This window comes from Myxine glutinosa, chromosome 1 (assembly GCF_964187855.1).
Source record: "Myxine glutinosa chromosome 1, kmMyxGlut1.1, whole genome shotgun sequence".
In the NCBI taxonomy this organism is placed as follows: Eukaryota; Metazoa; Chordata; class Myxini; order Myxiniformes; family Myxinidae; genus Myxine; species Myxine glutinosa.
This window is the reverse complement of record NC_136261.1, coordinates 368,820,214-368,837,133: the sequence shown is the minus strand read 5'-3', so window position 1 is coordinate 368,837,133 and position 16,920 is coordinate 368,820,214. Positions and strand designations below refer to the sequence as shown.

At 44.9% G+C, this 16,920-nt stretch overlaps 2 protein-coding genes across 2 annotated transcripts in view; one reads left to right on the top strand and one right to left on the bottom strand.

The window, feature by feature from the left end:
* Positions 1-16,920, bottom strand: part of LOC137414956 (E3 ubiquitin/ISG15 ligase TRIM25-like) — a 1,058,494-nt gene that overhangs the window by 770,178 nt on the left and 271,396 nt on the right. The window lies entirely within an intron of this gene.
* The window catches only part of LOC137419277 (dynein axonemal intermediate chain 1-like), a 99,431-nt gene that overhangs the window by 29,370 nt on the left and 53,141 nt on the right, over positions 1-16,920 (top strand). Inside the window, exons 2-5 of the mRNA XM_078771111.1 lie at positions 3,547-3,606; positions 12,846-12,978; positions 14,755-14,872; positions 15,019-15,062. Coding sequence (XP_078627237.1) covers positions 3,547-3,606; positions 12,846-12,978; positions 14,755-14,872; positions 15,019-15,062 — 355 coding nt within the window. The remainder of the gene's footprint in view (positions 1-3,546; positions 3,607-12,845; positions 12,979-14,754; positions 14,873-15,018; positions 15,063-16,920) is intronic.

Sequence of the window (16,920 nt, the reverse complement as noted above, 5' to 3'; positions counted from 1 at the left end):
ATTCCCATCATCTTTCGCAATTCATCATTTGTCTTCCTCTCTCTCAACGATACTCCGCACATCCATCGAACCATTCACATTTCCACCCTTTCCAGCCTTCGTTGCTGCTCTACGTTCATTACCCATGTCTCGCTCCCATAAATCATAACACTTCTCACACATGCAGCATACACCTTTCCCTTCAGCTTCAGCGACACTCTCCTCCTCATCAGCACGCCACTCAGTTCCAGAAACTTCTTCCATGCACATCTCACTCGAGCAACCGTTGCCGAGTCTGATCCACCTTCTCCATTCAGCATGTCTCCGAGGTAGCAAAATGTTTTCACACCTTCCAGCTTCACGCCATCTCCAAGATCCAACTCAACATTTCCTCCATCTGCAGCTCCCTCTGTGCACACCTTACATTTGAATGTAGCTGCCACACTGGTTAATGACCCTCTCAGACCACTACATTTTTGATGAACCCACTCAGCACACATTGTACATTGAATGGAGTTCACTCCGACACCCTTCCTACACACAGCACACGGCCACTTCCCAGTTCTTTCCACCTCACCACATGCTTTACCACTTGCCATCACCTTTGTCTTTCCGATATTCACCTTCAGACCTTTTGTCTCCATACATTCCTTCCACTTGTTCATCTTTTCCTTCAGTCCATCCATACTTTCCGCAATCAACACCAGATCATCTGCATACAACAACTCCCACGGTAAACCCTCCTTTACGGTCTGAGCCAGCACCTCCATCACAGCTACAAATAGTAGTGGACTTAGTACCGACCCCTGATGCACTCCCACCTTCACCTCAAACTCACCACTTTTCCCGTCCTTCGTCCTTACAGCTGTGCGTGCTCTTTTGTACATTGCCATCACTACTCTGATCAACCATTCTTCCACTCCTAACTTCCTCAATGCCCATGTCAATACGTGGAACCCTATCGAATGCTTTCTCCAGATCAACAAACCCAAAAAACAACTTCTTCCTCTTATCCATGTACTTCTCCTGCAACTGCCTCACAATGAAAAGCGCATCTGTCGTTCCTCTTCCTGGCATAAATCCAAACTGCATTTCGTCGATCTTCACTTTCTTCCTTATCCTCCTCTCCAACACCCTTTCCAATACCTTCATTCCATGCTCCAATAACTTTATCGCTCGGTACGAGCCACACTCCAGAGGGTCACCTTTCCCCTTGTATAGAGGGACGAGGGTACTCAGTTCCCAATCCACTGGAATGCGGCCTTCTTTCACCACCAAATTACAGATCTCTGTCATTCTCTTCACACCCCAACTTCCTGCTGCCTTCAACATATCTCCCACAACTCCCGTCGGCCCTCCCGCTTTTCCACTCTTCATTGCTTTTATCGCTTCCTCAACTTCCTTCTCAGTTATCTTCTCTGCCGGTCCTAAAACTGGGTTACTCTCTATGTTGCCATCCCATTCATTCTCTGTATTCAACAGCATTTCCATATATCTTTTCCATCTTCCTTTAATTCCATCTGGGTCGACAACGATTTGTCCCACTTCATCCTTCAAGCAACTCACCCCCATCACATCACACCTCTCTTTCGCTATCTGCTTTGCAATCCTGAATACTGCTTTCTGACCCTCTTCCGAATCCAAGCGTTCTCCGAACATTTTCCTACATGCCTCCTGCGCCTTTGCTACCTCTTTCTTTGCAGCCTTCCTGGCTGCCTTATAACTTTCATGCTCTGCTGTTTCTGCTCCCGTACCCTTCGCCTTCTGCCACTCTTTGAACTTCTTCCTCTTCTCGTCAATCCTCTTTCCAACCTCAACATCCCACCACCATGTTTCCGAGTGCCTCGGTGGTCCTTTTGTCCATCCACATACCTCACCAACAGCTCCCAACAGACTAGCTTTCATTGACATCCAACCACTTTCAAGCTCAACCACATCATCCTCTACCCGACTCAGCCTCTCTTTTAATGCCTCCCTTACTGTCACCTCTTTCAACCTCCACACCTTCATTCTCGGTTGGTACTTCACCCGCCGAGCTCTCCTCGCACCTTTCACCCTTATGTCGCAGACAACCAAGTGGTGCTGTGAAACAGCCTCCTCCCCCGGGATTACCTTTGTGTCCCGGAGGTGCCCCCTATCTCGCCGACGCACCATCAGGTAGTCAACGGTTGTCGTCGACCCACCTGACGTGTATGTAACAAGCTTATTGTCCTCTTTCTGGAACTGAGTATTACAAATCAACAAATCAGCTCCATCAGCAAACTCCAAAATCCTTTCACCTTCTCCATTTCTCACACCATATCCGTAACCCCCATGAACTCCCTCAAAACCATCCATACTCCTTCCCACATGTCCATTCAGGTCTCCTCCCACCACAACAACTTCCTCATCTTTCACGTTTATATAATATAAATATGTTTATATAGGGTTTATAAAATATGTTTATATAATATAATATAATAATACAAAATAACATGTAATATAAAATAAATCATAAGTAGCATGTAATATAAATAACAGGTTGAGATGGTTTGGTCATGTGTTGAGGAAGGATGAAAGTGACTGGTTGAGAAGAGTGATGGAAATGAATGTAGAAGGAAGTAGAGGACGGGAAGACCGAGAAAGACTTGGCTAAAGATTGTGGAAGAAGAAATGCGGGCAAGGGGGTTAACAAGGAGAGATGCAGAAAATAGGGCAAGATGGAGAAGATTGTCATGGGGACCGCAAGGCTAACCCCTGCTCTAGTAGGGAAAATGGCCTTAAAATGCCTGTTGTTTGTTTGTTTGTTGTACTTTGAATCGTAGTTGTCGCCAATCAAATACAATGAGATTACGGATATGATTTTTCATGCAGCATCGAGGGAAACCTCCCGAAGGCCGACAGAAACATTTCACATCATGAAAATATATGAATAACTTCGATGAGACATTATTTTGTGAAAGCGGTATTTTACTCTATTATTAGGCAATAAAATTGGTAGGCTTTTCAAGTATACAAAAAGCGGTAGACTACCATCAAAAGCGGTCGATTTGGCAACAACAGACTGTTTGTCCCATCTGAAAATGCTTCTTGTTTGTCTGCATAGTTTTCCGAAAACCCTCAACTCTTTTATTTTACTTTGGGCCAATCACCGTTGCTCTTCCATCCAGAGAGGCCTTGTTGGTTTTTGGGCCCGATCCTTCCCCTGTCGTGTTAATTTAAATAAATAATAGTTTTCGTCCTGTGTTGTTATCTCAAACTGTGTGATTTATTCTCATGGGGGTTCCGTAAGGAGCGTAAGTCTGACCTCAGAGCTGTCGATGACCTGAACAGTCAATCGCGGATATCAGCTGAGACGCTTTGGGAAGCAAGGTTATTTTGTAATGACATCATTCAGGTATCGCACAAACATAGAATTATGATTGAACTTTCTTTTCCATCAGCAGCTAGTCAGGTGGATCACTACTAGTCAAACACCTGAGATTGGAGAGGGTGACACAACCAGGGCTCATTAAATCCTGTCCAGGTTTGCACCAATTCCTGCTCCAAATTTGTGATTTTATTTATTTATTTCCTTTTACCTGACAGGAGCGGGCAACCCAGGTAGAGACTGCCCCGAAAGCAGACTTCTGTGGCACCGTAAACAAGGTACGCACTCTCTCATCAGGTGCTGGCTCAGTGGGTTCATATCGAGACAGGTGTTTATACACCATAATGGGAGTGATTAATAAATAAGTTATTACCCATTTGATGTTTACTCTCATTAAAATGGAAAAACGTTCAAACATGCTGAAATGAACAAACATGATAATGAAAGAAAACATGCATCTTTTAATTATACCTGTTTACATATTACGTACAACAACATTGCTCACACACACTTATTGAGTGGTACCTGTATGCACTCATTCATTTGAATGTACATAGTGGAAGATATATGAAGCGAAGCGAATATGCGAATATATGAAGTATATATGAATATATAATATGAATATATGAATATATATATATGAATATATATATGAATATATGAATATATGAATATATGAAGCGAATATATGAAGCGAAGTGCAAAGATGAGATGAGGAAGAACAAGAACATGAAGGAACGAGGAAAGGCAATCACCTCCTCCAGCAGGGACAGTAAAACGCCCAGCTCGACATTTGTCCAGGTGAACCTGATTAAGATTAAATAAAGATGTTGTACATTGCAATGATCCTCAACAGGTGTGCACAAATTATCCAGTTGATCAGTGATACCTTTTATTTTTCCATCAACTTTACCAGTGTGATGATGTCGGGAGTTGCAATGAGAAATAAAATGTTAAATGGAAGGTGAATCGCCGCATTAGTCATGAAGTTACCTGTATTTATACCTCATGTAAAAACTTTTACAAAACGAAACCCCACGTGTGGGAAATGGCAAAACCTTGCTTGTATTTTCAACTCTTTTGGATTATCTAGACTCGTGAGATACCCGTGAGGGTGGGAGGCCGGAAGCGAACAGGCAATGCAGATACGGCAAATGCTAAAACATGAAACCAATAAATTCCACATTCCTGTAGCACCTTCAGTCGCACGTCAGACATGGACAGCAAGTTCGTGAAGGACTTCCATGAAAAACGTACTCGTTCGCAAACAAACGGGTACGTTCACGTATAGAAACATCGATCATGGGTCCGTGGCGAATCTGCATATGGTGATCCGCGAAGTTCACATTTAGAAAGTATAAACCATCATGGCATGTCGTCATTCACTTGAACTTGATATCTCTTTTTTCATTCCAAACAACATAACTCCAATTAATCACAAAATAAACTTTTAACAACATTGTTAATGTTTCCTTCATTGTAAAAACTACCAAGTCAACAGTTTTTTGTTTTTTTTTGTTTGTTTGTTTTTGTATACAATATCGAGGCTCGTGAAAGAGCGAACATTAATCACATAAAAAGTCAAACCGACACAAACCGACACATAAAACACAAAATAAGGGGAGCGGTTGACAATATGGGGAAAGAGGGGGAAGGACACAAACACAACATTTGGGAGCAGGGACATCGAGAGAACTGTTGGAGGGAGAGGGCTTGGGGAGAGGTGGTAGAGGTATAAAACATATGGACACTGCAACGACTTCCAGGAATGAAATTGGAATTTCGAAAAAATGTATCTGGTGTGAATTAGTGGGGGTAGAAAAGATCAAGATTTTGGATGGGGGAAGATAAGAGATGGTGGTGAACAGCTGTTTTAAAGACCTGGAGGGAGGAGTGGGATTGAAGGGAGTGGGGGAGTTTGTTCCAGACACGGGAGAAAGGGGAATGAAAGAGTGAAGGTGAGCAGAGAGCCTAGATTTTGGCAGTTTAACAATAAGAGGGTTGCTGGCAGATCTTGTGCGACCTGTAGGAATATTTGGGGGACAGAGCACAGAGAGAGCTGGGGGAGCAAGGCCGGAGAGGAGACGGTAGAAGACAGAAAGAGCACCAACCTGCCTGCGGTGAGTGAGTGAAAGGCCCTCGGAGTTAGCTTCATCGCAGGAGATTCCAATGATTCTGAAAGCTTTGGCTTCAACAGCGTTAAGCCGAGCTCGGTGTGAGGCAGGAGCACCGGCCCAGAGGGGGGAACAGTGTTCCATTTAGCTGCAGATGAAAGCCTTGTATATGGTGAGGAGCTAAGGTTTGCCAAGGAAGGACTTCGCACGACGGAGGATGCCCAGTCGGCGACTGGCTTTGGAGGCCAGATTTGAAATGTGGTTTTCCCAGGAAAGATCATGGCAGATAGTGAGACCCAAAAGCTTGAGTGACAGAACTTCTTGGAGAGGATTATTCGGAAAGTGGATGGGAGGGTTGTCCAGTCGGTCTTTTCGGAGAGACATCGTAAGAGTGTGAGATTTGTCAGGATTGAAAGACATGTTCCACTTGTTTGACCAGTCTGTGATTTTGTCCAGGTCTGCAGAGAGTGAGGAGGCTGCAGACTGCCGATCTGAGCGATGAGGAATGGAGCGACAGAGAGTGGAGTCATCAGCAAAGAGATAGAGAGGATTTTCCAGAGAGTCGGTTAGATCATTGATTAAGACCAGAAAAAGCACAGGGCCCAGCACACTACCTTAGGGAACTCCAGCCAGAACAGGAAGGGGCGATGAGAGAAATCCATTCAGGGCCACATGTTGACTACGACCAGAGAGGAAGTCCGCAAGCCAAGCGTCGAGATTTCCATGGATACTGTTGTGGATATGAGGATTGTGTTTTTTTAATTGTGTTTTTATTACTATTGCTTTATTCTGGACCCTCCTTACTCCAGTTATGTAAAAAGGTCAAAGGGCGTTCCCGTAGTTAGTTCCATAAAGCATACATAAAGGACACTATAATTCTCCCTGTTCAGTAGTTTATTTCCTTATTCTGTGTATTAGGTTAAGGCTTTGTCTTCCATTAAAATGACACTCCATTGCACCAAGTGAAATAAGATAGAGTCTCTTCATTCCCCATTCCCACTCCCAAAACCTCCATTGCCAAGCCTCAATTTCCAGCTACATCCCCTCCAAGTCTCCATTGCCAACTGCACTGGGCAGTTTGCCAGTTTGTTACAGCTGTGGGTTGTTATCCCCTCCAAAACCACCATTGAACATGTGCTCGGGTCGGGGAAGAAGGGCGTGCCCGCCCATCGTCATCAAGGGCGGAGCCAGAGGGTCGCGCGACCAACCAGGGCCGAGGTGAGCACACCGATGGGCGTGTCCTGAAGGCCGGCAGAGGGGCATTATAAAAGCGCTCGCGCAAGAAGCAAGCAAGTTGGGTCGTCGGTGGTCGTCAGTGGTCGTCAGTGGTAGTGTTGGTCGTCAGTGGTCAGTGGTTGCAACGTGGTTGTCGATGGTGAGGAGTTGTTGGAGAGAGATAATATCCAGGGAAGCACAAAGCCTGCTATTCGTCGCCTTGCTCGCCAAAGTTGGACCAAAAAAGGAGTTAACAGCAAGAAGCCTGGAGAGAGCACGCGACTTCCACGCAGCAACACAGCAGCTTCAGATACAGCAGCTTGGGGCCTGGACGGCAGTTTGGAGCAGGGCCGCGAAGGAACGGCGGCTGCCCAATGCGCCGATCGTGCTGCAGGACCCATTGGACCTCCCTCTCCCTCCAGCCATCCACCTCCTGCCATTCCTATCATCATCCCCCGTGTAAGTGTGTTCGTAATCTGTCTTTTGTCTTGTCCCTGGGAATAAGTTAAGCCTGTTAGATAAGCTAGTAATTTGCACTGTGTCTCTAATATCTTCTGTATATTATTTTCTTATCTTTCCTTCTCCTTGCTTTTTTTGAGCCTGTAAATAGTAAATAAATTATATTCGTATTTCCAACCTTTTTGTCTTCTTCTTCTTCACATCCGTGTCGCCTTAGTCTTTTCCCTATTGAATATCTGTGGCACGATCTGGCCAAAGTTCAGGAATCGGGTTAGTTGGGGTAACTGTACGGCCGCGGTGTCATCCGCTCGGCAAACACAACATCTTATCCGCGGTCCGTAACAATACCATTGGAAGAGAGTTTGGTGAGCAGAGCGGGGTGCCAGACCGTATCGAAGGCACGTGATATGTCGAGGGAGACAGCTCTGATTTCCTGTTTGGCATTGAGGACCTCCATCCATTGTTGAGACAGCAGAAGCAACATGTCCAGAGCAGAATGACCTGGTCTGAATCCAAATTGATGATCGGAGATCAAGCCATTGGAAAAGAGGAAGGATTTAATATCAGAGGCGATGATGGATTCCATGACTTTGCTGATAATTGGGAGCAGGCTGATTGGTCTGTCGTTGCAAGGATCTGTTTTTGCACATTTTTTGTGTAAAGCGGTAATGTTTGCTGATTTCCAAGATGCTGGCAGATGACCTTGAGCAAAAAAGAGTGTGAAAAGAACAGAGAGAGGGTGAGATAGAGCGACAGAGCAGGATTTTAGGACCCGTGGGCTGATGCCGTCTGGTCCAGTTGCAGAATCAGAGTCAAGGTTTGACAAAAACTTCTCCACCTTGTCAGGAGAGAAGGACACAGAGTCCAGGAGCAGTTGGGTTCGACCTGGGTAAGGTGGGAACAGGGAGGGATGGGTTTGGGACACAAGATTTTGAGGCAAACACAGAGTTGAGGCATTCGGCTTTGTCATGTGCGGTGTCAACTGTGTAGCCATTTGAGGTGAGGGAGGGGATCGAGGGGGAACAAACACCAGAAACGGATTTGACCAGTCACCACCAGGATTTGGAGGAAGTAGACAGGTTTGAGAGTTCATTCTTGAGTGTGGAGAGATAGTGCTTCCTGGCACTCTTGAGGGTAGACACACACTTGTTCCGATCTTGGTGGAAGGAACTGAGATTACCTTCAGTTGGATTTGCCTTCCAAGAGGCAAAGGCAAGTTGTTTCAGGGCACCTGCCTCACCACAAGATTCAGTGTACCATGGATGGGAGGAAGGGTAAGACAACTGAAGACGAGATGGGATAATTATGTGCATCAGAGAGAGAGCAGTTTGCTTTGGAAAATTCCCAAGAAGAATTGATGTCAGAGGCAGTAGAGATAGGAGACCAGTCCAGATGATTGATGGATGCTTGCAGCCAGTGCCAGTCGGCCTGAGTGAAATGCCAGACTCGTCGACGCTGAGGAGGCTCTCTGAGAATGGCCAGAGAGATGTCCACTTTAACAAGCACATGATCAGAAGAACCGATTGGAGCAGAAGAAGAGCAGCAGACATTTGCAGGGAAGTTTGTCATAACCAAGTCTAGAAGAGAACATACTCCATTGACTGAGATCCGGGTCGGGAAATTGACAGATTGTGTCAGTCCCAATGAGTCACAGAAGTCCTTTGCTGAAGTGCCATGGCTGATCAGAGAGGAACCCACACCCAGCCAGCTGGCATGATGACAGTTGAAGTCGCCACATATGAGGAAGAGAGAGTTGGGATGAGTTGATAGAAGTTGGTCCATGTTGTCAGACAGTGACATGTAAATGGAGTCATCACTGTTTGAAGGATGGTACAGAACACATATGAACAAAAGGTGGGAGCGGACAGGAAGCCGTAGTCAGAGGTACTCCTGGGGGTGGGGTGGAGAGAGGGCAGTGCAAGGAGTGTGAGGAAGAGAGATTTTGATAAAGATAGCAACCCCACCACCAGGACGAGGCTCAGGTCTATCATACCGGAGGAGGGAGTAACCAGGAAGAGATATTAAGGAATCAGAGACATCTTGATGGAGGAAAGTTTCTGTTAAGCAGATCAAGTCTGGATTGTCAGAAGCAACCTGAATGGAGAGATCAATCAGGTTTGAGCGAAGACCCGGATGTTTGAGGTCCATATCGTTAATGAGGAGAGAGGGGGAGCATCGGGTGCAGGAGAGGGGAGGGGTGGGGTAGGGGCGGATGAAGGATGAGCGGGAGAGGTAGGAAGAGCAGTTAATAGCGTGTCATAGATTACAGAAGAGTTACAAGAAAGGGAAGGATGAGGACAAAAGGTTTGATGGTGATGGGATGAGGCACAGTAAGGGGTTCTTTGAGGGGTGGCAGAGGAAAGTAGAAGGTTGGGTGAGGTGGAGGTATGAGATATAAGGGAGATGAAGTCGGGAGGAGGCAGCTTTGAGAATAGGGTGGGAGAGGGGAGAATTGGAGAGGGATGGTAAGGGGGGAGATCTGAATGGGAGGGGTTGGGGTGGAGTTTTGAAGGGGAGGGGTTAGGGGGAGTTTAGAAGGGGAGGGGCAAGGAGGGAGTTTAGGAGGGTAGGGGCAATGGGGTAGATTTGGAGGGGAGGGGCAAGGGGGGAGTTCAGAAAGGGGATGATTAATGAAAGACAAACATTTATAACAAATTGGGTTCATTGTGATTTTCAAGTTAGCGATCCGTTTAAGAACGATGGAGGAGGGGTGGAATGAATTTGAATTTAGAGCATGTAGTGATTTAGAATTATAAGAGATTGAATATTTTTTTAAAGTGGAATGAGTTGGAGAGTAAATTGAAAAGAGCCTTTTAAATAGGAAGAACAACAGCGTGTTGTAATACACCACTGAATAAAACACTGCAGGGGAAAGTTTAAACATATTTAAACAGAACCGTGAAGAACAATCTAATATTCACAAAAAAACCAATGGGGAGAGGGAGCCTAGAGGGACAACCACGAATCACGTGAACAGGGCAAAAGATGTCAGCAAAACGAACAGGGCTAAACAGATCTGGGGAATGGCGTGAAATGGGGTGAAACACGTGGTCGAAGAACGAACGAACGAAAAGAACAAAGAAGGAAATGGTGTTTTTTTTTTTGTTTTTTTAGTTAAGATTTTAAGCAAGGAAGTATGGGGTGAAAAGACTGGGAAAAAACTGAGAGAACGAGAGTAGCAGGACCGCAATCAACCGCTGAGAGAAAACAAAGCCTCCAGGTAGGAAGCTTAAAGAACAACAACAAGGCCGCAATATATTGTTACGGTTTTCCGCCACCCTTCTTACCCTTACCAGGGGGGGGATTAAGCCCCTTGTTCTTTCTGGGCCTGGCGTAACCAAGAGACTTGAAACGCCTCTTGAAACTTGAAACTTGAATCTTGAAAGACTTGACTTGAAACGAGAGACTTGAAACGCAAATGTAAGGTAGAGTTTCGGGACCAAGTCTCGCTCATACCTAAATACCCGCGCCGCCACAGAAGCGGGGAACCAAGCCTCGCACGAGCCACGTGTAATTTGAGTGCACCGAGCGGATTGCGTACCACGTGGTCCGTGCAGTCACCGTTAATGTTGGACCCCGATTAGAGCGGTTCTATTTGTACCTCGCTTAGTCAATGAGGGAAAACACAAGAACAATCGAATGGAAGGAAGAACACAGGTTTAATTATTATTCCCAATATTATGTACAATGATCGGTAGAAGCAGAGACACAGAGCAGAACTTAAGCAGTCTTATTCTAAACCCAGACTCGGGCACATTCACACTCACACGGGGAATGGCAGGCAGGATGATGTTCAGGCCAAACGCGCCGACTTGGTCATCCAGGAACGGCCCCGTCCGGCTCTCCTTGGTCACAGCACGTCCCACGATGATGGCAAGCAGGCGGTGGAAGGATCCTCATAGCGCATCTCCCGAACAAAAGCAGATGATGATGAGGCAGGAAGGCGGGAAATGTACGCGTCTCTCAGCGCGGCTGGCGGTTACACAGCCCGTTATCACTCGCGTAACTCAATGCACTATATGAGGCTCGGCTTCAAGCTCAACCGAGCGTCACTTTTATACGAGCGCGTATCCTGGTTCATGCGCGTCTTTTGCCGATCTCGTATCTTTCAAAGTCCTCTGCTGACTGCCAACTCACCGCACTGCTCTCTTCAATCCAACTCACTCCTCGTACCTCAATTGCTGGTGGGGGCTTTGCGCAACCGCTTATATCAATACGCCCCGAACCTTCTTGAACCTTCCAACCACGCCATGTGACGCAGTGCTGCCGCCACACCCTCTGAGCCCTGATTGGTGGCTCGTGCTTACCGTCAGCTTCTCTGCCACCCTCATTCGGTCCCGCCCCGACCCTCCTCGGTCTGCCTCGTGTTAATTCGCGCCAAAAGAACCAAAGGCAGCACAAAGAGGCATGAGGCAATGGAGGCGGGATAAGGCAATGGAAGTAGGAGGAGGACCTATTCTCCTTACTCTACTCAACGCAGAATTAACACAGGAAAAGGACTATGCTCACAAATACTAAGAGATAACTGCACTATCGCGAGGCTACATGTTGTTTGTGTGACTAACTATGAGGGGAAAATTGAACCTTTATTATACAAAACTCAAAACCGCAACAATATCGTGGCACGAAATACTCGACCACTCTACACAGGTATGAAAGATTAACACCGTTAATCTTCCAAGGGACGCACTTTAGGTACACACACGTAAGATAAATACAGTTTCGACAAAAATACAATTGTGAACAATTACTTAACTCCGAATGTGCGTGAAGGTCGGGACAGCTTCGAAAAACCAATTTTTCGGTTTTCGAAAAACCGAAAAACCAGTTAAAAGGATGTTGAGCCGATAGGTGTTAAGGCCTTGGCAAGATCGATGGAGACAACGATCTGTTAGCGTATACACCGCCCAAATAGCTATGTGAAATTCTCTCATTTAGAGATTAAACGTCGTTTGAACTTTGGCCGAGGTCATTATTTACTTGTAATGATGTTTATATACGAATCAAAAAGAAGATAATTGGTTTTGAGTCGTCCTTTCCGCATATCTCATGGGATTGTGAGTTGGAGAGACGACCGTGATGGTGGGGAGGGGGTTGGCATTCTCTCAAGCAGGGATTCAACCCATCTTCTTATAAAAGGTCTTTGTCCGAGGTCACCGAGTCTGATCAGTCCAGCCGATCGGTGCAGCCGTTTGTGCGGCACCCAGGAAAATAACGTTATGCGGGAGCCCAAACCTGAAAATGCTGGAGGCCAAAGCTGAAATTGGAAAAACAATATTCCCTATCTTACTCCAGGAGATCCCAGGATTACCCATCCAAAATATCGTTGCGATGGGTTCAGCCGTTTTTGCGGTACCTTCGGACGGACAGACGGACATTTGGTGAATTATAATAAGATAATTCTCCTTGTGTAGAGAAAGCAAACACACACACACAGATGATATTGATAACACGAAGGGAAAGACCACAACTCTATAGAATAGATAATAATAAACGGACAAAAAGAATAGCAAGGAGAGCCAACAGAGGACTCAGAAAATTATACCAAGGGACACCTACTTGTTCTTAGTTTCCTCATTCTGTCAGGCTTGTACATAGACTCTCACGAGCATCTCATAAGAAGTAGTGATTCATCATTCAGGCAAAAAGATCGATCAAGTTCATGTTGTACAGTATGCAGAGTTGTTGTCGACGAGTGTGTGTGGTTGTGAAACGTATATACTTTTAAGGATGACAGCCCAGTATCTGACCACACGACCTACTACTCCTACTCCAAGAGCGATGACCTCAGCAATATCAAAAGAGCAGCGAAGATCATAGAAAGAGTGGTGAACATGAACAACTCCGAAGAGATTGCTCAAGGTGAGATTTACCTGAAATGAATGTGATTAAGAATAGATACGAGAGAGGGTAAAATACATTAATTGAATCGTGAACTGAGATCGTGAACTGAAATCGTGAACAATATGAACTGAGAATGTGGGTTGAGGAGAGTGAGAAAATTACATCATGTGGACAATCGGTGTGCCGTACACTGTGCTTATTCACTTGTGGCAGCATAGAGGATGCAAAAATGAAACACAAGTTACTCCCAATGGATGAAATTAAGTATAGGGAGAGAGAGAGGAGTCTGTACGAGTTGCCCGGTTCGAATCCTGTGAGTAATGTCAAAATGACCACGACCGTCACTCACCCCAAATACTCCATGTCAGATCTGCATCTGCCAACTACAGATTGGAGTCCCCGAAGTGGGTGAGGGACACGCGGATAGGCGATGATGTGAATGATCTTAATCTTCAGCTTTGCAACCGAAGTCACGTGATGTGATCATCTGGTGGTGTGGAGACTGCAACCAATCCACCTTTAACCAAATTTATGAAGCCACAAGGACAACCAAAATTCACCGAGAGAACAGGTCATATCCATACACTTACCAGCAGTGGGGCTGCCCAGCGCCACCTGTGGGAGATTAGGGAGTCGCATCCCAACTGCCTGGCTGAACGAGCCTTTCAATGCGGTTATTTTGGCCATGAAAGAGTAACAGATAAACGCGCAAAAACACGCAACCAAAATTACTTATTAGATTAATGATCAGGATTAAATAATTAAATTGATATATGTGGGAAAATTACATGCCTAGACCAGGAATCAAACCCAGGTCCTCTGGAAAACTGTACCAGTGCTCTCCCATCTCAGCGATCTGGGCATGTAGTTTCCCCACATCTATCAATTTAATCCTGTTTATTAATCGAATTGCTTCACTCCGCCCCCAGTGGTGTTTCTAATAGAGGACATGGATTTGTTCCCCCATTGGAGGAAGACCCTCTCGTGTCCAGGCCGTTGGGTGTAATAAAATTTGTTGTAATAAAACACCGATTTTCAAAAACTTTTTTTAAAGTTAAAATGTAATTTAAAAAATTTTTTTAACTGAAAAATAAAAGATACGTCGTAAAAACCCGGCCGGAGGTCTGAGGGAGGTGGTGTATTGGGGGCACATCTGCTCTGTGAGGCTGCAAGTTCAACTTTCCCATCCAGTTTTTGATAAATTTGTATTGACCTTCCCTTCCAGCTCGAACTGATAATTTCAAATAAATATTAATTTGTGTTCAGTTCTTTTTTATTTATACGTGTTGTTTTCTGACTTCTGATTTACAGTATATATTCAATTAGAGCACAAAATCTATTTGTCCGCCCCATCACCACCGTTCACCGTTCACCGCACCGTTCACACATCACCGCTGAACCGTTCCATACCCCCTCCACCATTCCCCCATCCCTCATTCACTGAGAAAGCAGACATGGTCAAAGAGGCCTATCCCTCTGAAGTGACGTGTGGTGAGGTGCGCGGAGCGCACCGAGTCACGCTCTTGTATAATGATGTAAACATGAACCGATTCAATTTTGGGGTCAAGTGGTCAAAGGTCAGAGGTCATGTCGAGTAAAAATGTGATAACTTGAGAGCAGCTGAATGGATTGAAATCAAACTTGGTACAAGTAGTATAATGATGTAATAATGTGGGCGGAGGCATATCAGTCGACGTCGTGATGTCGAAGAGTGTTGTTCTAGTTTTCTTAGATTTTGTGTTCTCGCCCGGGAATAGCACGGGTACTTCACTAGTATGAAATATTTATTTACAGATTACAGGTACTTTGAAGATGCATCAGATGATTTTCGAGGCACAGCCGGTACTCTTCTTCCTCTGTGGAGTTTCTATAATGAGAAAGTGAAAAATATGGCTGTCACTGCACTTTGCTGGTATGTAGAAGCACGCACGCACAGAAACACACACTTATGCCTATTTTGTTACCCGTCTTGTATTTCCGTCCCCTACTGGCACGTGTTTCGACACCACTCTTATCACTCCTCTCTTCCATCTATGGCATTGTATCCAATCTGCCAAGGAACCTGCATTATGAAGACCTCATTGTGGCTGGATATGGCTCATGTAAGTGTGCTACATCACCTTCTTTGAAATTACGATTTCACTGATACAATGCTACTATGACAGCATTCCATTGTTACCCTCGCCAGAGGAGAGGGTATTGCATTTGAGTCCGTTTTTCTGTCTGTTTGTTTGTCCACGCAGAATAAATATGATTTCCTCTGCAACCGTTGGTCCGATCGACAGGACATTTTCACCATAGGTGCACCTCCTCCTGTGTAATTTTTAAATGATAATTATGACGTCATAGGTCACGTGGTATGAGCGCCATCTTGGAAAAACCTAAAAACTTTGCACCAAAAATATAACATATAAAACTCTATATTCCCGAAAGCGCTGCATATCATTGAGACATCGCTCATTGTAAATAACTCTCCATGGGGAATAACATATGTTAATGATGATGTCATAGGTTCCTCCATTATGAGGTCATAATTCGACAAGTACAAAACTTAATCCGATCAAAATTACATTTCTTGAGCGTCATCTATGGATAAATTGGTGGAGAAATTTTTCATGAGGTCATTGGTCACGTGGATGGCAGCCATATTTGTTGAAACAAAAGCATTAAAACCATTAAAAACACGTCCCGGTGAGGGTCTGCCATCTCTGATTGCTCTTTCTTGTTGGTATTTTTGTTTCATCCTGTAAATTATGGGGGTATGGTATGTATGTGTGGCACAGCCTGATTTGGGGGGAGACAATGGGGTCAAACCCCCTTCCCCTCCCCCAAACGGGATGATTTTATTTCAGTAGTTCACAATTAAGATAAGAAAACACTAAATCATATGCACCCACAAATCCTAAAGTGAGTGGCAAAGTGAAACGGAGTCACGGCAGATATTGCGGTATTTACAGAGTGTGATGTGACTGGCTGCATCCTTTTCAAATTACATTGACAGTTAGCTACAGTATGTGACATGTGAGGGAATGGGACTAAACGCTAATATAAAACTTAAGCGATTAAAGTTTCAGATGAGTAGAATGATTTGGTGGACCTATCCAAAGAAAAGCTAAATTAGGAAGTTTTTTTTTGTGAAAGCAACTATTGAAGCACTGGCGGATGATTCATGGCAGGGAACTAGTTCATATAGCACCTCACTTGAGAAAAAGGGCATGGAAAGGGTCTTTTCAACTCTTGATTTGTGTTTCCGAGCACAATCTACAGGGTGGCCAGAAAGTCCCTTTACCCCCACTAAATTTCTCGTACCTTTTTCCCTTTCCCTCTGCGGATCTAACGACTCCATACAACCCTTTGTGGGGCTTCATCAAGGGGAAAGTAGCGACAAACCAGTATTGGGCGATTGAAGAATTGCACGTTGTACTCATGGCATCTTTCACACAAGTGACTCGCCAAATGCTACACAACATGTTTAAGAGGACTTGGCGACAAATTCAGTAGTGCAGGGAGATTGACGGAGCACATACAGATACAATAAATGATTAATTAATTATTGTAATTACTGCCCAATGAAACCTGGATATTAAAATAGTTTAAGAACGAATGCTTTACTGGAGCGACTTACTGGAGTAAAACGACTTTCAGGTCACCCTGTATATTTCGTACGAGCTGCGATTTTGGCTAAATCTTGACATTCTACCACCCTAAGAGCATGAGCAGCAAATTTGATTGGCCGAGATGGTGTACAATGGCATAATATTTTGTCTAAGTACTGTTTTAGCTTACCTGGAGGTTCCTGGAAGTGCCTACAAGGATATTGTGTCCTTCAATGTTATATTATGACGTCGCTAAAAACAGTATGTTTTCCTGTTTGGATTGATTTGAAATTTCGTTTTCGTTTGGAATGACTTTCCTCGCTTTCAGGGTTTCAAGTTGGTAGGACACCACCAAGTCAGGTCA